This window comes from Bubalus kerabau, chromosome 17 (assembly GCF_029407905.1).
Source record: "Bubalus kerabau isolate K-KA32 ecotype Philippines breed swamp buffalo chromosome 17, PCC_UOA_SB_1v2, whole genome shotgun sequence".
In the NCBI taxonomy this organism is placed as follows: Eukaryota; Metazoa; Chordata; class Mammalia; order Artiodactyla; family Bovidae; genus Bubalus; species Bubalus kerabau.
The window spans coordinates 5,993,117-6,014,433 of record NC_073640.1 but is presented as its reverse complement, the minus strand read 5'-3'; the positions used below and the strand labels follow the sequence as shown (position 1 = coordinate 6,014,433).

The 21,317-nt window shown below is 44.3% G+C and overlaps 2 protein-coding genes and 1 long non-coding RNA gene across 5 annotated transcripts in view; 2 read left to right on the top strand and 1 right to left on the bottom strand.

Annotated features, from left to right (window-relative positions):
* The first annotated feature begins 234 nt into the window (after nt 1–234).
* TMEM170A (transmembrane protein 170A) lies at nt 235–13,916 on the top strand. Of its 2 annotated transcripts, none has more exons than XM_055552374.1 (3): nt 235–523; nt 8,107–8,208; nt 10,779–13,916. In XM_055552374.1, exons 1-3 carry the CDS (start codon nt 391–393, stop codon nt 10,907–10,909), a joined length of 366 nt encoding a protein of 121 aa, XP_055408349.1. In that variant the 5' UTR covers nt 235–390; the 3' UTR covers nt 10,910–13,916. The 2 variants fall into 2 exon arrangements, with proteins under 2 accessions (XP_055408349.1, XP_055408348.1); XM_055552373.1 differs by having other exon boundaries at nt 8,107–8,277.
* Nucleotides 13,917–18,041: 4,125 nt separating this feature from the next.
* Nucleotides 18,042–19,690, bottom strand: LOC129631849 (uncharacterized). Its single transcript, XR_008704202.1, has 2 exons — nt 19,536–19,690; nt 18,042–19,109 (listed from the first exon to the last, which is right to left on the bottom strand). It is a non-coding gene; the product is annotated as an uncharacterized LOC129631849 (long non-coding RNA).
* Nucleotides 19,691–19,740: 50 nt separating this feature from the next.
* Nucleotides 19,741–21,317, top strand: part of LOC129631846 (craniofacial development protein 2-like) — a 41,350-nt gene continuing 39,773 nt past the window's right edge. The window contains exon 1 of one of the 2 annotated variants that reach the window (XM_055553107.1): nt 19,741–19,962. In XM_055553107.1, coding sequence (XP_055409082.1) covers nt 19,899–19,962 — 64 coding nt within the window. In that variant the 5' untranslated portion in view covers nt 19,741–19,898. The remainder of the gene's footprint in view (nt 19,963–21,317) is intronic. The other variant, XM_055553106.1, reaches the window with a different exon arrangement.

The window sequence follows — 21,317 nt, the reverse complement described above, 5'->3', positions numbered from 1 at the left end:
TGTAATTCCACTCCTTTCTTCTAGGTGGCGTTGCAGAGAAGAACAGAGCCGAGCGCGCCCCACCGGAGCAGGAGCGACTTCTCCAGTAGGGGGCGTAGCCCGTAGGGGGCCAGGTCTCCGAGAGCCGTACGCAACGTCAGGGGCGGGAACGATCCTCGCCCCGCCCCTGCCGTCGGCGGCGCCCTGTGATTGGAGAAAGCAGCCGTCACTTGGCAGGGCCGTTGGGGTAGGAAGAAGAGGGCCCGGGCCGAAGGTGACGCTGTGGTTGCGGAGGTGTGGGGAGCGGAGCAGGCCGTACGCGAGCTCGCCCTGCGGCAGCATCTCGGGCGCTCTTCCCTCAGCGGCCCCTCGGGCGCTCTCCCTCAGCTCTCTGCGGTGAATGGCGGCGGGATGGAACGCGAGGGGAGCGGCGGCAGCGGGGCGTCGGCCGGGCTCCTGCAGCAGATCCTCAGCCTGAAGCTGGTGCCGCGGGTGGGCAACGGGACGCTGTGCCCCAACTCCACCTCGCTCTGCTCCTTTCCAGGTACCGGCGGCCCCGCGGGGGTCGGCTCTCCGTCGGCCGAGAGCTGGGGACGGCAGCCCTTCCGCCTCCCCTCGCCGCTTCGCCGCGGGCCCCTTGGGCGGGCCACCCCGATCCCGCGGTGGGCCCCGTCGGTGAGGGGAACTCGGCCCCCGCCCGAACTCGTCCTGCTCTCTGGAGTTCCCAAACACCCCTGCTTCAGGCGGGAACTCGGCAGCGCCCTGGTGGCGGCCTCCCCTCCTCGTCTGGGGCACGGGAGGCGGTCCTCGTCTCCTTTTGGCGGGCGGGGGCACTGGGCAACCCCAGCCCCTTTCGTCCGCCCCGGCCTCTGGGCTTTCGTGCCTCGGACGGTGCGTCGTCCCGGCCGGTCTGAGGGCCATCGATCAGAACTCAGGCACCCGCTGTGCGTAGGGTAGGTAGCCCAGCCTCTGCACCAGGAGACTGTCTGCCGATCGCTGCTACCCACGTCCAGATCCACCCCTCCGCCAGCCTCTCTTTCTAGGAATCCCTTTCTGGAGACCTGTTGCCGCGTCTCCCACTCCTGTTCGAGAACGTCGACACGGCGCCTTTCTGATTGTTACGCTGGGCTTGAGAGCAGAGGTTTTCAAACTTAGAAATCGAGATAGAAAGCTATCGGGCTCGGAAAACTGAGAGGAGGAGAAAATACCTGGGAAGGCTGAAAATAAAGCCTTGGAGGGGAGAGTAGTGTTGTGTGTTGGCCCTTTTAAAGGCAAGAAGACTGAGATAAGGGGTGTTTGAAGGGTGAGGTTGGGCCCTCCAGCAAAGCTGACTGATACTTTCACTCAGTAAACAATGCAAGAACCGGCCTGAGACCTGCAAAGGAAGGAAGGTTGGATTACTGACTACAGTTAAAACTGGTAAACAAAGCACCTGTGATTTCTCATCCGCTGGGCAGCGACCGCCAGGCGCCGTTCAGCGGACACCAGGGACTTGCAGTGTATTACCTTTCTAGTATTTTCCCCAACAGGTCTGTGAAGTAGTTAATAAGATAAAAAACGTTGAGACAGATGTAGGTGTTAGCTTGAAATCATGCCTATAATGATAATCTGGCAAAAGGTATCAAAAGATACTAAGATCACATTTGACAATGACAACAGAAATATATGGCATTCTGGAGACCATGTCCAAAAAATGAAATGTTCATGCAGTCTGAAGGCTCTCCTGGACCGGATTGGTCTATTACTTTTCTCGCAGCTCTTTATTTGGAAAAATTTTAAACCTACTGAAAAATTGAAGTGATAGTGTAACAGATACCTATATACCCTTTACTTAGGTTCATTATTAATATTTCGATTCTTTTGCTTCCTGTCTAAATATATATATGCATGTGCATAATATGTTTAGTTTCTGCAGAAAAGAGAAAGGAGGTTACACAAATAATGGCACTTGACAGCTAACGCTTTATAGCACGTATCATTTAAAATGAGGACATTTTCTGCCACAGCCTAGAAAAACATATAGCACTGGAATGTGTTAACACATTTAACATCAGTAGAATATTATCTAATATATAGGCCTTATTGGAAGATACTCAGTTGTTTGAATAATGCCATTTATACCTTTCTTTAAAAATTCCAGGATCTAATCAAGGGTTATACATTGCATATAATTGTCTTTTCCATCTTGTTGAATCCAGAATAGTTCCTCCATCTTTGTTTCAGTTTCTTGAGACTGGCATTTTTGAAAACCAGGCTAACTGTTCCATAGACTGTCCCACAGTCTGAGTTACCTGATTATTTCTTCATGGTTAGATTCCGGTTAAACATTTGTGCTCAGGATGCTGCCTGCATCGGTGATGTGCTCTCCCCAGAGCACCGCGTTAGGAGACGTCTAATGTCAGCTTGTCCCTTTATTGGTAACACTAAGCTTAATCATTTGGTGAAGATGGTGTTTATCAGATCTCTCCACCATAAGGTTACCATAATCAATAAGTCATATGTGAGGTGATATTTTGAAACTGAACATTTTGTTCAGTCTCTCTGGCTTTTAGTTGCCTCTTCTTTTAAAAAAAAGATTGAGGTAAGTGGATTTGGGAGGATGATTCTACTATGTTATAGTAAAGAATCAGTAGCTAAGCATATTGTTTTCCTTTCAGGAGTTGTTCTGAAATATTAAACTGCAGTCTGTTCTTGAGTTTATTGGTACTTGAGTGGATATATAACTTGGGGGTAGTGATCACCATGGATCATTCATTCAGGATGTATTTAGTGATCAAGTGCAGGCTCTGGGCTGGAGTTATAAACATGCATGAGATACAGCCCATGGACACAAGCTGATTGGAATGTGATGAGTAAACACACGGGGTAAACATATAACCTCCCTGTTGTGTCTCTTCTTTAGCTGGAATGATGGATTCAATAGGTACATGAAGTGTAATCCTTTCTGAGGCACCAAAACCTGCTGACAGTGACTCTCATTCATTGTCCTGATTCTGGAATTGTTTCTATTTTGGCCCCACAGAAAAGGTTACTTGCATTTTATGCCAACTCAATATGGCAAAGTCATTGCTCTGAAATACTCTGTGGTTTATCACTGTCCGGAGGCTTTGAATTGATTTTTTTAAACCTGCATTTGCAATTTAGACCTATGGCACCCCACTCCAGTACTTTTGCCTGGAAAATCCCATGGATGGAGGAGCCTGGTAGGCTGCAGTCCATGGAGTCGCTAAGAGTCAGATACGACTGAGCAACTTCACTTTCACTTTTCACTTTCATGCATTGGAGAAGGAAATGGCAACCCACTCCAGTGTTCTTGCTTGGAGAATCCCAGGGACGGGGGAGCCTGGTGGGCTGCCGTCTGTGGGGTCACACAGAGTCGGACATGACTGAAGTGACTTAGTAGTAGTAGTAGTTTTCTGCCTAACCCTTCTTATTCCAAGTAGTTCAGATTTCTTTGGTGGTCATTTTTAACAAATCTGAATGCTGAGAAAGGCAAATTATTCTCCCCCCTTGTATCAGGAATAAAATTCACTTTCTAAAGGGATGAATCTCATTATATTAATACTTTCAATATCAAAGTATATCTTCCCCCCCCTCTCTTTTGTTTTTGGCCACGCCGCATGGCTTGTGGGAATTTAGTTCTCAGACTCAGGGATCGAACCTGGACCCTCAGTAGTGAGAGCATAGAGTCCTAGCTGCTGGAGCCCAAGGGATGCTTGTTTTACATAAGGTCACGAGGAAGCCATCTAAGATGATGCCATCCGAGGTGAAATCTGAAAGGGAATGAGGAGCAGCCACGCAGCTGTCCGGAGACAGGCATTCTGGGCCAGGGGCAGCAGGTGCAGAGGCCCTGGGATGGGAGCTCGCTGCAGCAGCGTGAAGGAGGCCAGTGCGGTGGGAGGGGCGGCGTGGGCACGGGGTGGGGGGAGGGAGGGAGGTCAGATCCCCCAAAGCTGTGTTCGAGGGGTTTTGAGCAGAGGAAGGATGATCTGATTCACTTTTTTTTCCATGTATACAATTTAATGATTTTTTTGCCGAGTTTGCAATCATCACAAAAAACAACTTCAGAATGTTGTCATCACTCCAACCAGAAACCTTGTCCCCATTATCACTGACTTTCTGGTTTTGTGTGGAGAATAGGTGAAAGGCCAGATCAGGGCAGATAAGAGCTAGCCGGGGCTAGGGCCAAGAGACCGTTAAGGTTGAGGCAGGCCAGAAGGGCCCATTCAGGAACCAGGGATAAGTGGGCAGGTAGGCAGTGGCCTCGGGAGAGAGGTGGCAGGCTACAGTTGATAGTCCTGGTGGGCCAGTCCTCCTTGTTAGGAGAGGAAGAATACCTCAAAAAAACTCAGTTTCCCTTTACTCTCGCACTGCCACTGTGCTCACAGCACTTCTGGCGCCAGATGTCATTTCTCTACGCACCGAGCAGTTCTGGACACCAGTTGGTATCCTGCAACTCGGTTCAGTTCTGACACTGTCTGCTTGGAGCTGGCTTCAGTCCCACAGGTGAAAGGCCCAGTGGCACAAGACTGCCCCAACCCCCCACTTCAGATGCCAGTCAAAGGCTAGGTTTTCGCATGTGCTCTGACCAGCTAAGGTTTCTATGTCGTCCTTCTGGTTCAAGTGAAAATGCTAGAGCAGCTTACAGAATTCAGGAAAACAGTTTACTTACCAGGTGACTGGTATGTTCCCAAAGATGTAAAGGATGGAAATGAACACCACATGAAGAGATAGGCAGGGTGAAGGCTGGAAGGGTCCCTGAGCACAGGAGCTTCTGTTCCCGTGCAGCTGGGGTGGGTCACCCTCCCAGCACATAGGTGTCTTCACCAGCCCAGAAACTCTCTGCCCTCCGTACTGTTGAAATATCTATGGAGGCTTCATCACTTAGGCATGACCGATTAATAACTTGCTTCTAGCCTCCTCCTCTCTCCTGAGAATGGAGAGTGGGGCTGAAGGTTCCAAGCTTACAATCATGGCCTGGCCTTTCTGGTGACCAGCGCCCATCAAGGAGCCCACCAAGAGTTGCCTTATGAGAGCAAAAGACACTCCTGGAAATTCCAAGGAATTTAGGAGCTCTTCCTCAGGAACCAGGGTCATAGATTAAGTCTTAGAAAAAAAGATTTTCCTAGCACCATTATCTTAAAAGGGTTTTAGGCATCAGGAGTAGAAACCAGATATATTTGTATTAGTATTTCACAAGGAAACAGATGGATCCCCTGGCAGGTAGGTGGGGGTGGGTAAGAGAGGGGTCTCACAGTGGGCAGTGTGGACAGATGCAGGCCAGTGGGCACTTAGCATCTAGGCAGGCCAGCGTGGAGTTAGTTGCAGGACTGGGGTGGCGAACCCTGGCTACAGAGGCACAGTTGTCTGACCTGGAACGTAAGGCAGAGCAGGGCAAGCTGAAAGGACAGCTGGGCGCCAGGCCTAACTCTGCCCACTTGTTCTGTGCTCCTGTTTCTGCTTATTGGCGCCAGTTTGGTCTTGACCCCTTGCTCGGAAGTAAGGAGACTCGACTGTGGCAGCTAGAGGGCCAGGGAGCACAGAATTCCCCCCAAGAGGTCCACTGCGTGACCTTTCTGTTTAACTCAAACTGAAGAATATGCTTAAAGATACAGACACCCTCTGGGCAGGGATCTTTGTCTTTTTAAAATTTCTGTTCTTGTTCATTGACGTGCCTGACCTAGGGAATGGGCTCTGTAAGTATTTGCTGAATGAAAGAACTCTCAGTACTGGTATTAGCTTGCTGTGGCTACTGAAACAACTCACCACAAATTTAGTGGCTTAAAACAACACAGATTTATTAGTCTTGGAGGTCAGAAGTCCAAATGAGTCAGCAGAGCCATCTTCCTTCTGGAGGCTCTAAGGAGAATTTATTTTCGTGTCTTCCAGCTGCTAGAGGTCACCGTGTCCTTTGGCTTCTGGCACCTTCCTCCATCTTTAAAGCCAGCAGCAGAGCATCTTCAGATCTCTTTGACTCTGACTGTCTTCCAGGGACCCTTGATTTCAGTAGGCCCACCTATAAAATCCAAGATACTACCCCCCCTGCATTGCAAGATGTCTAATCTCATCACACCTGCACACCCCCTTTTGTTAGGTCGAATTTTCATAGGCTTTGGGGTTGAGGATGTGGGCATCTTTGGGGCCTCTTCTGCCACCAGTGCTTAGTCTGGTTTCCCTTATAACATTTATTTCAGATTAATAACCTGACTTGTTCTTCACCTTGGGGAAATGATGTGACTTTAGCTGCCAAAGTAAACAAAGTTGAAGATAATGCACTTTATGTGAAACAGTGAACAAGGAAATACTGTAAAATAGATAGACAAAGATGTTTGACAGTGTATAGAGCCAGGGAAATGAAAAGTACTATGTGATCAATAAATAGCTGTTAAATAGATGGCAGATTAAGGCGCAGTATTAACGGGATATCACTTAGCTTTTTAAAAGTGTTTTATTGATTGAGGTTTGCCTTAGCTATTAGCGTTCTGTATTACTTTCATCCTCTGAAAGCGTTTTATAAATTGTACTGTTCATCTAATATGATAAAGCCTTTCTTTCCTACTTAGAGTGACTTAAGTGACGCTATATAAAATATGGAGGCAGTGGGGGAGCAAATGGATGTGACTTAGGGCTGTATGTAGGAAGGTGCACACTGCTTCTCCCCCTCAGAGACTCAGGGAGGAGCCAACTTGCTGCACCAGATCCTGTTTGCACACATGCCTTTCAGCTTTTAGAAAAGTCGAGGTGTGAGTTGCTAGCCCAGCAAGCCTCCTTGCTCCAGGGAAGTGGGAACAGGGGAGTGTTGGTGTCTGCCAGGGCTGCTGGAACAAAGCACCATGGACCGAGTGACTTAACCAACAGAGGTGGAGATTGTAAGTGCAAGATGAGGGTGCCGGTACGGTCAGGCTGAGGGCCCTCTTGGGCCATCTTCTTGATGTGTCCTCACTCGATGGGGGAGAGAAAGAGGAGAGGCACAGAGAGAGATTTTCTTTCTCTTGTAAGTCCACGGTCCTGTCGGATTAGGGCTTCCGCACATGGATTCATCCCATAGCAGTTGGGTAGCACACCCAAGTGTCCAGACACACTTTTATTGAAGTTACCAACTTCCTGTGTTTCTGGCAGATTAAGGCTTCCCCCCAGTTCACTGCCCGCATGGTTCACCGAAGCCAGTGAGGAGCCGCACTCTAGCAGGCCCTTGAGTTGCTGTGGTGAGCAGTGCTTGTCTCTAAAACCTGGCAAGGCTGTCAGCTGGGTGGCAGAGTCCCTGAGCTCCTGGAGGCAGGTTTGTGCCCCGTTTGTCCACCCCCGGGCACTGCCATTCCTGCGTCCTCACAGAGCTCTGTGCACACCGGGGATGTAACAGCAGCCAGAGTCTCTTAGGTGGCTTGGGGAGGAGCTGCTGAGGACTCGGGGATTAAAGATGGGGTTGCTGCTTAGCAGGGAGCTGCCTGGCGCTGTTTCCTGGGTTGGGTACGAGCTGGCAGTGGATGGTGTCCAAGGAGGCCCCAGTGGGAGATGCCAATGTGCAGCAGTGCCCGGGCTGGAGGGGCAGATGGGGAGGGTGGCACCTCTCGGGGAGTGGTCTGCGCACCAGCCTCTGGAGCTGCCACCAAGGAGAGAGGTCAGGCATTTGCGCATGGCACCCAGTCAGTGGTGCTCACACTTGTGCTTGTGAAAGGGAAATCATGTAAGTGAATTTCTAAATCTGGGTGAACTTTTTCTTCAGTATTTGGGAGTAGGGGTAGCTTGTCAGGAGTCGGCCAACCTTTTCTGTAAAGGGCCAGATTATAAATACTTTAGGCTTTGCAGGTCCTATGGTCTCTGTCACTGTTTCAGCCCTGCTCTTGGAGCTTGAAAGCAGCCATAGACAAGACTTAATGAACAGGCATGGCTGTGTCCCGCTAAGACTTTCCGCACAAAAACAGGGGGTGGCCATAGTTTAGTGATCCCTCCAAAACCATCAGTGTTTGGATATTTGACTGATGAACCGCCACTGCAACGGAATCATTTTAAAATTGAAATAACGTAAATAACTTAAATAATTTAAAGTTGAGTATGATGACCGCGCCTTTGTCATGACCACCCTGGGGAAGCTCGTGACGTCCAACCTTTCTTTGCTCTCCCTTGCAGAGATGTGGTATGGTGTGTTCCTGTGGGCACTGGTGTCTTCTCTCTTCTTTCATGTCCCCGCCGGATTACTGGCCCTCTTCACCCTCAGACATCACAAATATGGTAGGTTCATGTCTGTAAGCATCCTGTTGATGGGCATCGTGGGACCAATTACTGCTGGAATCTTGACAAGTATGTTAGATGTTTAAAATACAGTCGAAACATTTCATATGAATAGTCAGTTAACTTTAGGAGCCGTTTTAGAAACGTGTCTGAGTGGGATAAAGAAGTAAGCGCGCTCTTTGTGCGCAGGCCCTGTGTTTTATATGCTGTTCTCTTCTCGCCTCAGTCCCCTCTTACTTGGATAACATCTTTGACTTCCTGAGTCAGATTCTGTCTCGTGGCTTTAGGGAAGCCATGTTAAGCTTCGTGAGATATGTCTTGTGATCTTGACCACTACCAAGAGAATATTTGGCTTTTTGGAAGCTACTGCTCTCCTTTCTCCTCAGCTGTCACTTCACTGATTTGTGGCATTGCAATCTGGTTGACAAATTACTTTCCTTCATCCAGGTGTAGGTATTTTAAGGATGGAGGTTTAGAATAGTGCCTGTTTTTTTTTTCTTTTTTTTCTCTTTTTTACTCTTAGGACTTTCTGAATAAGAGTTTGAGCAACATTTGTAATTATACATTATTTTTATCTGTGTGGTGTCTTTTGGGTGGCGGTGCAGCTTTTGTTCATGTCACAGGGCTAAGAATATTTTTAAGCTCATAACAAAATAAAAATAGCATGTATATTTTATATAAATTAAAAATTATAAGAAAGCAAAAACAAAGATTCTCCATTACTGTATTCCTACGTGGTAACCACAGTTTGCATTTCATTATATGCTTTCAGACTTTTTTCTCGGTTTATGTAATTTTTTTTTTTCACTGTGATTTTAAACTTTGAACTTCAAGCAGAAATTCCCCTGTCTTTTTGACTTTAGGGGTTTTTTTGGGGACAAGGTGGCCTAGTTTCTCTGTGTTCTGTAGATGGTGAAACCTTTGTGATAAGGCGGTGTGGAGGCTAATTTTCTCCTGTCTGCATTAAGGAGTTTCCATAACTGGCCTTAAACAGTATTTTTAAGTATATCACCTACTGCTATCTTTAGAGAGCCTCTGCTCTAGTTTTCTTACTGGATTGTTAGCCCCCAGGACCTGTTTTAGATTTCTCATTGGTAAAATAGCAATGCTGTGTGATGACTAAATGAAATAATGTGTGCATATAAAACATAGACTATCTAACACGTAGTAATTGTATCCTTCTTTGACTCTAGTGCATATAGTCTATTCCCTCCCCATTTTGCTGCTCCTTCTGGTTTGCTTTTAACTATCTTCCCTTCATCATCCAAATCCCACTTTGGGGCCCAGTTCAAGTTCTTTAAGCTTCTTCTGATCCAACCCACTTTTTTTGGAGATAAATTACAAAGAGGCCCAAAGGACACATGCCTCTCAAATGGTAGTGTTAATAGCACAGGCTGCATGTACTGCCAGTAGCACTGTTCTTTCTTCTCCTTCAGATATGTTACTATACCACTATATCACAGTGGACAAGGTGTTGACACTTGATCGAAACAGTATATGTCGTCCTGCATTATTCAAAATCTGTTTCGTGCTTGTGCTTTCTGTCTTGTGTCCCCAGCTGTATTCTCTGACCAAGGAGAATTCTGTTTGGAACATTTTGGGCTGGGATCAGGAGAAGATTATCTGGGAACTTTGGATCTGTTCTTTTCAAATGAATGAATTCTTGACTTTTCTTAGTATAATGCTGAGTCCCTGTGAGCAATTCAGGGTACCTGAGTAGAAACAGATATCTGTTTGTTCTGTTTATTCAATATGTAGGAAGTTATAGTGAAATAGAAAGGAAATAGATGGGAAATAGAAAGGAATCCCGTAGTATCCCTCACCTCAAGCCCTTTGAATGAATAGCAACTTGATGGGCTTAGGGTCCCGCTTGCTTCCTTTCTTCCTCCCCCCTCTTTTTTTTTTTTTTTTAAGCTGTGCCACACAGCTTGTGGTATCTTAGTTCCCAAACCAGGGATTGAACCCCGGGCCACAGTAGTGGACCATCTGGGCATTCAGGGCATTTCCTCCATCCATTTCTTTTCTTTTTTTTTTTTTTTTTAATCCGTTTCTTGAAGGGAACTCTGAGTATAGTACAAGAGGGAGTGGGGTTTCCCTGTAACTGCTCCTGAAATATTCCTTGCTCAGCCTCATGCAGAGGATTTTCTATCATTTATTGCCAGGAATTTGTTAGGTATCTGTTACATGCCTGGGGAATAAGAGATGTTTTAAGTTTGTAATCGGGTTATGTGAATATTGCAGTCTTTGTGATTTTGGTTATGACTTCCAGGTGATTTTATTCAATATATCTAGGAGACTTAGTTTGAAAGAGTCCCTTTTCTAAGAGCATTTGTTGGTGACTTGCAAACCATTAAAGGAATACTTAAAACCAAGAGTAGTTAGCAAAAAGAATAGGGAAAACAAAAACGTTTCTGTAATGTTTAAATTTTAATGTAAAAAATTTAGATCATTCATAGAGTTTTATTTTTTAATTTATTTTATGTTTTTTCTACTTAGAGTTTTAAGTGCTATATTTTTCTGATTATATTAACCCCCCTCTCATTTTTTAACACACTTGAATTTTTGAACAGGTGCAGCAATTGCTGGAGTGTATCGAGCAGCAGGAAAGGAAATGATTCCGTTTGAAGCCCTTACCTTGGGCACTGGACAGACGTTTTGTGTCGTAGTGGTCTCCTTTTTACGGATTTTGGCTACTCTATAGCACATGCCCTTGTGCTATGATGGTGAATTGGTTTTATAGAATCCTCAAAAATAATACATTATGGGATGTAGCGTTTTCTTAGTTCTTCAAACGGTATGAAGAACAACACTTCAGTCCTTTCTTCAGTTTGAAGTTCCAGGAATTAAAGATCTTTTTGGACTCATTGTTCTCAACCAAAAAAAAAAAAAAAATCAAGTTTCTTTTCTTTCTGTTTTTTACATATTCAAATCAGGCGGTTTTACAGGTGCACCTTTACCCAAGCCCAGTCAGCAGTGCTTCTGGGTTGGCATCCTTCACACTGAAATTTACAATGTCCTGTGAGAAAAACGCAGCCTTGCGTGTTTCAGAGAAACTGTAAAACATATTGGTTTACTTCTGAACACAGTAAACTGTACTGAAATCCTATTTGATCAAATCTTGATTAAAATTTAGCAAACCCTTGCCACATCTTCATGACAGTAAGTGCCAAGTAGGTTTTGTCAAGCATAACGTTGAGAACAAATTTGGAGAAATAAAACACACACAAAACCTATAACTCAAGTAGTGGCTTCAGTTCCACTATTTAAATAAATAAAAGCTAACTCCTGAATGCTGTGACATTTTATGAATAACTATTTTGACCTCTGATTATTTTATATATTTTAAGATGTGTGAATTTCCTGTTTTGTACATTTTCTCAAAATAAGCTAGGTAATTGAGAATTTTTCCACAGAACTCCTGTACCACCTTTTCCTATCACTTTATAGTCTATTGATTTTATTTAGTTTAATTGGAAACACGCCCTATTAAATACTTTGAATGGAAAATTCTCAACACTCATTGGACATTGAGACACACACACAGAAAGATACTTTAAACATTCTGTTACAATTTTTTTAGTGACTTTGGTTTGCTCATGGCTCTTAAAAAATTGTAAAAGTGCAGCTTTAACTGGAATTAGGGGTTATTGATGTCCTAGTCTTAACGTGGTTACCTAGTGGTGGGTCTTCAGCCCATTTTACAGTGCTGGGTATGACTCCCAGAAAGTGCCTAAAGTTTAATATTCAGATATACCTTCCACTGTGCCCTTTATATTTCCTTTCAAGAGAATCTATATTCTTAAAATTAAATGTCAGAGTTTTTTTTAAAACCCAATTTTAGCTCTTTTAATTTTTCTTCTAATGCCTAGCTTTCTTTTTCATCTAAAGGCCTAAAAACTGTGACCTTCAAATGAAAAAGATTGTAAAAATTAAATATCTGACTTTATCCTTAATCACATAAACTGGTTTGTATGAAATACAGTTGTTGTTATCTGTTTTCAAAATAGTTTCTGGTAATTAAATATGACATTTTAAAAGGAAAGTTTTCATTATGAGTGTGAAGCTACCTGCCCATGAGGTCATGTGCAGTGCTGTTTGATTTAAGCAATATGCACTCTGGCTTCTGATTAAAAATAGCCAGGAGAATCAATTTACCAGGGATGGTCACAGAGAAAAATTAAAAAGGATCCCAAAAAGTAAGTGGACATTTTCTTTTAACTAATAGGCCATTAGACTACTTACCAAAATTACAGTGATAGATGTACTCTAACGAGGTGAAAAATTGTAGGAGTTGTACACAGGCAAATATCCTTACAAATTCCCCAACAAGATTACTCTCCAATGCTCAAATCTTTCAAACAAATTTTTATGTCTTTAGCTCAAGACTCCATTTTTCTGTTCAATAGTTGGATTTTGAAAAGTAGCCCTTCAGCTGAAGAAATTTTCCTTCATCTCTATTGAAAGATGTCTCAGCATTCTCACCGAAAACATTCCTTTGGATAGAGTTTCACAAATTGAGTGTGGGCTAGTGGTCAGTGGGCTTCTCTCCCCAAATACTAATTTTTCAACATATTGATCCATGGCTTAAATGTTTGGTTGCGTCACTTCTAGAGCCAAAACACAAAAACTAATGCATTTTGAAAGCTGTCTTTGTTTTCATCTGTTTCTTGTTTGATTATCCACTGTTTTTAAGAACTTCAAATATAAAATGGATCTTCAGATTATTGAATGTTTCATCCATCCCAGTATGTGAACATTCTGTGAATAAATGAATATAGACTTTATATAACTTGAGCTTTGTGGCTTGAAATGTTTTCAGGAAGAAACTATTTGAATTATAAGGCATGTTTATTGCCCTTAAGGGTTTCTTTTTCTTTTTAATTTCTCACCTCAAATGCACAATTATTTGGGGGTGGTTGTTCAGATGAAAAAGTACTGGCATTTGTATTGAACATTTTATTTTTTCACATAAAGCTTCTGAGACGTTTTGCCAACTCCTGACTTGCCTGGAGACACGTGAAACCACCCCTGCCCCATCTATGCATCCACTTTTCTTTTAGTGGGAAGGAGAAACCCCCAACCATGAAAAGCTGATTTCTGGATTCTTTGAGATAAAGGTTTTAGGAGAAAAACATTTCATGTAAACTTCAATACAAATGAGTAATGAATATTCCAAGACAAAGGTGTCTCATTGTACTATTTACTAATCCAGAACATTACCTAGGAAATGTCTCAACTAGGGAGATAAAGTTCATGCAAGTAGTTATCTTTAAGCTCTTATGTTTCCTAAGTCTTTAAATTGTATGTTAGCTTTTGATTCCAAAAGCTGCTCTGGTTTGAGTGAAGTTCTTAATACAACTGCAGAGCAGGCCAGCCTTCCCTAGGAGACCATCTCCTGAAGCTCACGTCCTGGCGCTGTCCACACGCAGAAGGTTCTGTGTACACGCGTTTCTGTTTTGGGCGTTGTTGCCCTGCTTGTGGTAAAGTCAGCTTAACTTTTTGTATTAGATTATTTCACTAAATGCTGCAGTCAAACTGATCAAATCTTTGTACCACAGAAAGTTATTTAAATTTTATTTTTCTACTGAAATTTCTAATTCTGGTATAAATGTTTATCAATAAAGATTACTTTCAACTCTGTGAACTTGAACTGATTTTTCTTTTTCAGTGGCCAATGAATTTAAGCTTTTGTAATGAAGATTTCCACCTTAAGTGTGTGTTGTTGTTTTTTTTTTAGGCTTAGTACTTAACATATCTATTTAACTGTATTTCCTTTATGTTCAACTTACTAGTTTATGGTAAAATTCCTGTCCAAAGATCTGATTAAACACTACTTACATGTGAACTTGAGCCGTATTAACTTCACTTTCTGTGCTATATGTTACCATCAAAATTTTTGTACAATTTCACACTGCGATGGCTAAAAGCTGATAACCCTTTGTGATAAAAATGTATCATTTCAATAGTCCACAAGAAGAGGGTCTCCAAGGTTGGTTCAGTATTCTGTGACATCATAAAACGTTTTCTGCCCTGCCATTTTCAGCAAATTGGATTGTCCCATTTGGGTAGCTTACCGCATGGTCACAAGGTAACTACTGACTTCCAGGCATTGCAGATGGACATACAGTGTAGGAGACCAGCCATCCATTCTCTATTTTTTTTTTTTAATTTAGGTATAACATACAGTAAAGTACACAACTCTTAAATGTGTAGCTTAATGAATTTTTATGTATTTATACACTTAGGTGAAGTGGTAGTACTTTGGTCAAGATATAGAATGTTTCTAACACCCCAGAGGGATGCAGAGCTCTGCAAGAAACCTCCAATATCTTATGTATCCCAACAGAGGATCTCTTCTGTTATCAAAAAGATGATTACCCACGATTGGACAGTGGGAAGAGACTATGGGGAGAGGCTAAAGATGCTGAATTTGGCGGGAGGGGAAGGACCCCATAAATTATTGCCAAGACAACGTTGCAAAGAAGCCAGTTCTGACTCTAGGTTGGAAACTGCTTCTTTGACTTACTTTTCGTTGCTTTTATTCAGTTCAGTCGCTCAGTTGTGTCCGACTCTGTGACCCCATGGACTGCAGCACGCCAGGCTTCCCTGTCCAGCACCAACTCCCGGGGCTTACTCAAACTCATGTCCATTTAGTCTGTGATGCCATCCAACCGTCTCATCCTCCTTCGTCCCCTTCTCCTCCCGCCTTCAATCTTTCCCAGCATCAGGGTCTTTTCCAATGAGTCAGTTCTTCACATCAGGTGGCCAAAGTATTGGAGTTTCAGCATCAGTCCTTCCAATGAATATTCAAGGCTGATTTCCTTTAGGATGGACTGGTTGGATCTCCTTGCAGTCCAAGGGACTCTCTCAAGAGTCTTCTCCAACATTTTTTTATAGCTTTCTTTTCTTTCTTTTGTTATACATAATAGCCGCCTCAGAGGACCCTACCCCTCTGCCTGACTATAAGCTCAAGTGCTTTGTTCTACTAATGGAGAGATAACCTGACCCTGCCCACCTGTGAATAGAAGAGATCAACACACCCCTTCCAAAGGCTGGCCATTCTCTCGGAGGTGTTTGCAAGACTGAAGACCCTTTCACTTTAGTCCTTTATTCTGCCTTTTGACTTTAGTTCCTCATTGCTTATTTCTCTCTGACTCAACAGAAAAACTTTGCATTCAGACCCCCACGGGATGGTTGCTCTGAGGCGCTAGTCTGCTAACTTAAGTCAGTCAGCTTAACAAATGAAGTAATTTTCCTTGCCTCCACACTTCGTCTCTTGGATTCACTGGCCTGTCCTGCGGTGAGCAGAGGGAGCTTGGACTCGGTAGCAACATGGTAAGAGTGAACTGGGAAACTTGTAGGCGGTTGGGGTTTGTATTGTGGCCAATATTTGTCCAAAGGGATTGCTCAGTTTCAGCCTATTTATTCTTGGTGGGATTATGTGCTGAAATCTTTAAATTTTTAAGTGGTATATTGGGTGTTGCCCACACTAACAAACACTGAACACCAGAAAAGGTGTTCAGCAATTCAACTCAATTCTGACAGTACCCAGAAGTACCCCCCATCCTCAACCACCAACTCCAGACATCAGTTGCAAGTCCAGGTTCTTCTGTGCTTCTGACTGGTTGGCTATAAGTTGGGTTCAATTAATTTGAGAGCGACTCACAAAACTCAGACATTTTACTTACTAGGTCACTGGTTTATCATAAGGATTTAAATTAGGAGCAGCCAGATGGAAGAGATGTACAGGGCAAGGCATGGGGTATGTGTGTGGTGCTTTTGTGCCCCTTCAAAGGGACCAAGTTCTCCCTGAATTTCCACATGTTGAACTGGGGAGTTCTCAACCCTGTCCTTTGCAGCTCTATGGAGACCTCATTACATATGCATGATTCATTAAATCACTGGCCATTGGGGATAATGTGTATTTTTTTAAAAGCATAATAGCACAGCTGGTGACATTTAAATTCATGGAAAATGCTTTTCAAATCCAAAAATGTATGTTTTTAAGCTTGATGAGGGCCGCTAACCAATTTTAGACCTCTTTACTAAACAATTTGACAAATAGAAGACTGTTACATCATTACCCTTAAAGTGGTCAGAAACTTTGTGAATCTGAACAAATGCTTGTAAGCTCTAAAGAGGAGAGCGGGAGAAGTGGGGTGCTGGAGGAGAGTCTACTGAAGAACGCCAGGGTAGCATTTTCCCCAGACTGAGACTCCAAGGACGGGGTAAAAGGCTACATCCCAATTTGTCACAAAATGACAACCATTATATATGGTTGTACTTTCATATGGATTAACTTGAAGGAAGGATTCCTTGTGGATGATGTTTGAATTCTAGAATACAGCCATTCCTTGTAATTACATCTATAATGTTACCATGCACACTCAATTAGCAGAAATACAGGATTGGGTTCTTGTGGGTCTCTGGTCATACGATTTTTGTCAACTGATCAGTATATAGCTTTGTTTTATGTATGTTTCTGTTCAAAGACACTGTATTTAATATATCTTTCTTACAAATAATGATACATACTATTAATAATGAAACAATTACTTCAATGACAGCATTATTGTGTCATGTACAACACTGAGACTGTACTATTTTAACTTCCCTTCAGTCATACACACACACAAGCACAAACTGCACATACAGTACTCATACAGTAGATGCATACTATATAGTGCACATTAATGCAAATAAAGACTAAATGTTTAACATTTTGTAAAAATGTTGCCTAACATCTTCCTGGTTGATGGAGCTGCAGGCTGGACAACAGCACAGTGCGAGTGTGGTCAAGCCTCCCCACCTTGGCTTACTCCACAGAAACAAGGGAGAGACTGGTGGCACTCATTCTGCAGATGAGGAAGAGGGTGGCAGGTTGGCATCTGTCAGTTCAACCTCAGAGGTTTGGCTCTCATCACTTGTTGATGGAGTGGGCAATGTTTTCTTCCAAAATGATTCCAGAAATTACATCGGCCCTGTCTGCTTAGCTTTTTGCCTTAAGTGTCTCAGCACAGGGGGCAAATGCACAGGAAGTTAAGCGCTTAAATTTGAGGCTTCGATCAAGCATAGGGTCACACTCTTCCATGTCACTGAAAATTTTTTCCAATGCGGAGTTCCATTCTGTTATTTTGACTGCTGTAAGAGGGACAGTTTCTGGACTCTTCGGCTGACTTTGATCACTGTTTTCATCATCATGTCTTGCTTGCCATCTCATCCAAGTCTTCGTTGGTGGGTTGTATTGCTTTCTCTGCCAAAATTTCCTCCACATCTTCTGCCAAAATTTCCTCCACATCCTCATGTCACCAAAGCCTTCTCCACCTATTTGCATGTGGCATGCATTATGTTTTTGACACTGTTGTTTATACTTTCTGCAGCACCTTCAAAGCCTTCAAAATTTTCCACCCAGTCTGGTCAAACATTTTTCCAACAGTAATTGATCGTCACCTGCTTGATGTTGCCAACATAATCAATCACCTCACGTACAGTGACTGATTTCCAATAGTCCATCATGGTAGTTTCCTTGTTGGCTTTGAAAGCCTCCAAAGTCTTATTATAAAGCTCACTTGTATACTGTGACTTGAAGGCTTTCACTATGCCCTGATCCAGGGGCTGGATGAGAGGTAGTATTTGGGGGAATGAAAAGAGCTTCCACGTTGGGGTGGGCATTTTTGAGTTTTTCACAGCAACGCACTGGGGCATCCAAAATAAACAAAATCATCAAGGCAAGGTTTCTACCCTGGGGATAGTAGTCAACTTCTAATATGATTCAGCTGTGGAACCAATCAGAGGCCTTCCACCCTTTTTGGTTCCACCTCCAATGCACCGGATATGTTTCACGTTTTTCCCGTTAAGTGCTTGTGAACTTGAAGGTCTGTACACCGGTAAGAGTTTGCACTTAGAGTCACCCTTGGCATTGGTGCACGTAAGTAGGGTTGCATAGTCCTGGAATGATTTAAAGCCCGGGGCATTGGAGGTCATTCACGTTACATAGGTTCTTTTGCCAACATTCTTGTAAAATAAGCCAGTTTCATCAGCGTTGAAAAACGGCTCTTCCACATACCCCTTTTCCTGTATAACACTTAGCAAGCATCGTTTGAATTCTTCCACAGCCTTCTGATATGCAGAACTTGCCTCAGCTGCAAGCTTAACATTATTGACACCATATGGCCTTTTGAAACATGCAACCCAGCCAGTGCTACAGAGGGCTTCTTCACATTTTTCTGACCCTGGCTAACATGATGGTAAACTTTTTTGACTTTCAGCCTCAACAATGCTGTCTACGAGACTTGTTTCATTGGTTTTATTGGCTGAATCCACAAATTGAGCCGCTTTTCCATCTTTTCCATAGCTGCCTCGCACACTCTGAATGTCACTTTAGCACTTTACGGATCAGCATCAGATACAGATCGGTGACTTTCCTTTTCCTTGATGCACTGGATAGTTTATTCTTTAACACTGAACTCACAGCCACAAAACATACCTGAATGAAGCTTTATCTAACCCAGGTATTTTCTCCATAAGACACATCACAACCTTCTTGCACTTACGAACATTAGGAAGCACCCCAGAGTGCAAGCTTGCTCTGCTCGCCGCACGATAGGTCAATGAGTCAGAGAGACGAAGTGTTGAGGCAAGGCCGGCAGACGGAGAAAAGGGCAGGCTAGTGCATCAAAACAACCATCTTACTGGGATCTGGATGCCAGGTTCTTTTATAGATCAGAGAGAAAAGAAGCAATGAGGAACTTAAGTCACAAGGCAGAATAGAGGGAGATGCAGTGGGGAAGTAAAGTGAAAGGGTCTTCAGTCTTGTAAAACGTCTCCAAGGGAAAGTCCAGCCTTCAGAAGGGGTGTGCTAATCTCTTCTATTCACAGGTGGGCAGGGACAAACACCTCTCCTAGAGCGGAACAAAGGCACTTTAGTTTACAGTCAAGCAGAGAAGAAGGGTCCTCCAGGCAAGCTATTGAGTATGATTATAATAATAAAAGCAAGTCAAAGAAACAGTTTCCAACAGGGAGTCAGAACTGGCTTCCTCCCTGCAACACACCCAGGGGTCATTTTAAACAGCGAAATCACCGACAGAAAGCAGAAAGATGAAAAAAAAAAAAAAAAAGGAAACGCGGCACTTAACAGACTGGGAAGACGATACTTATTTACACTAAGAGGGCTGAAGCAAGATAGCAAATTGTCTGCCTGCAACCTCAGTACAACCCACCACTGGTTAACTCAAAATTTTCACTCTCTGAGCATGTCGGGGGAAATAACCCCAGAAAGCACCGTGAATATTGATTTGGGGGGGTAGGTGACTATTTTAACAACTAACCGAATTCAATAATATCAACCAGTGACTAACGAAGGGCAGCTGTGTTCCCATGGGCAAAACAAATTTTCCTTAAACAGATACACTAAATCAAAGCCGCTGAGTTCTGAAGACTACAAGTCCCAGCATGCACCGCTTCAGGACGAAGCCCGCATTCCGCTGACCGCCATATAAGCGTCAGGTCCGCGGCTTTGGCCCGGAAGTGGTGCTTTTCGACCTAGCGCCGTTTCTGCGTGTGCGCACGCGCCGCCGGAGCCGCCGCCATCCCCCGTCGCCTCCGCGCACTCCGCGTTTCTACCGTCTCTCCCTAGAGCTTTGCCGTTGGAGGCGGTTGCTGAGGCACCGTAGGCCCCGCGCGGCAGCAGTATGGAGGAGTTTAAGTCCGAGGATTTCTCCGTCTCGAAGGAGGACGAGGACTACGCGCTGTCGGGTGAGCACTCTTGAGGCGAGAGGCGACTTGCCCCGCCCCCGCCTCGCTTGAGGCTCGCTTTGCCAGGCGTTTGTGGGCCCGGTGGGAGGGTGGCCTGGTTCTCAAGTGGCCCTGAGCCCGCACCGCGCGGCCGGTTGCCCCAGTTAGCGTACCGGGACCTTTCCCGCGGCTGATTCTCTGGGCCGTGTTCGGCCAACGCCCCCTCTCAGAGGGCGGGAACCCGCAGGTGAGCTCGACCGTTAGTGGTGGTTGGGTATCGCGTACCCTCAGCAACCCTGAACGCTTCTGAAAGGCCATCTTACGCAGACCTGCCGTCCCCAGGGAATTGCTACCATCACGACCCCGATACATCATTTTCTGTCCTCAAAAGAGACATGGTGGTTAAAAGTTCACATAATGATGTCTTTTGCTTCTTTGCAGTCTGCATATTCAGTCCTTCATAGACCTTTGTTTTATTGTTTTTCTATGTTGCCCCCATCTTGGCGCTCTGTGCACCATGCAAATAGAAATAGGCAGACGAGTTTTGGAGGAAAAGGAAAGAGTGGCTTTGTTACTTTGCCAGGCAAAGGGTTAGGGCAACACGGTAGGCTAGCGCGTCAAGAATTGTGCCCCTCTGCCTGGTGAGTACGGAAAGGTCGTATAGTCAGGCAGGAGTTAGTGATAAAGTATCCAGGCAGTAACCGTCTAGTATTCTTCTGCGAAGTTTCAAAAAGGTTGCTGGCGAGATTAGGGTGTGGTCCGGTTTGTCAATGGTGGTGAGCTTCTCTGGTCCTTTAACCTTGCCTCAAGTGGTTTCTTTGCTGTTCCTCTGAATAGCAAGAGTTCTACTGTTTGGAAATGAGAGAAGGTCAGGGAGACTGGAGTCTTGCCTATAAGAAATAGGGGACAAAAAGGCTTCTGTGCCCAGGAGTCCCTAACGGGCCTGCTCGGCAACATGTATAGGCTTCTAAAACAGATCCAGACCAAAATGTTACCCATACCTACCCCTTCTGCCATCCTGCCCGTTCCCCAGACTCCCACATCTCATTAGAAGTATCCGCTCGCACAGTTGCACTGGGTCAAACAAGATAAAAAAATAATAAAAAAAAAAAGCCTGGATAGTTGTCCTTGTTCACATTCTTTTGGTCGAGCCAATCATTACATTCAGTTTGAAGCTATGGCGAAGATGAATTTCTGATCACTCTGTCACGAGTATGGCTCTTACTGAGCTACCGTTATCAACTAAGACTTGCCATAGTTTCCCGGCTCCTTTCCTGCGTTAGATTTTTGTCCGCCAACATTGTGTGTGCTAAGTCCTGCTCTTTGTGACCCTATGGACTGAGGGCCCGTCAGGCTCCTCTGTCCATGGAATTCTC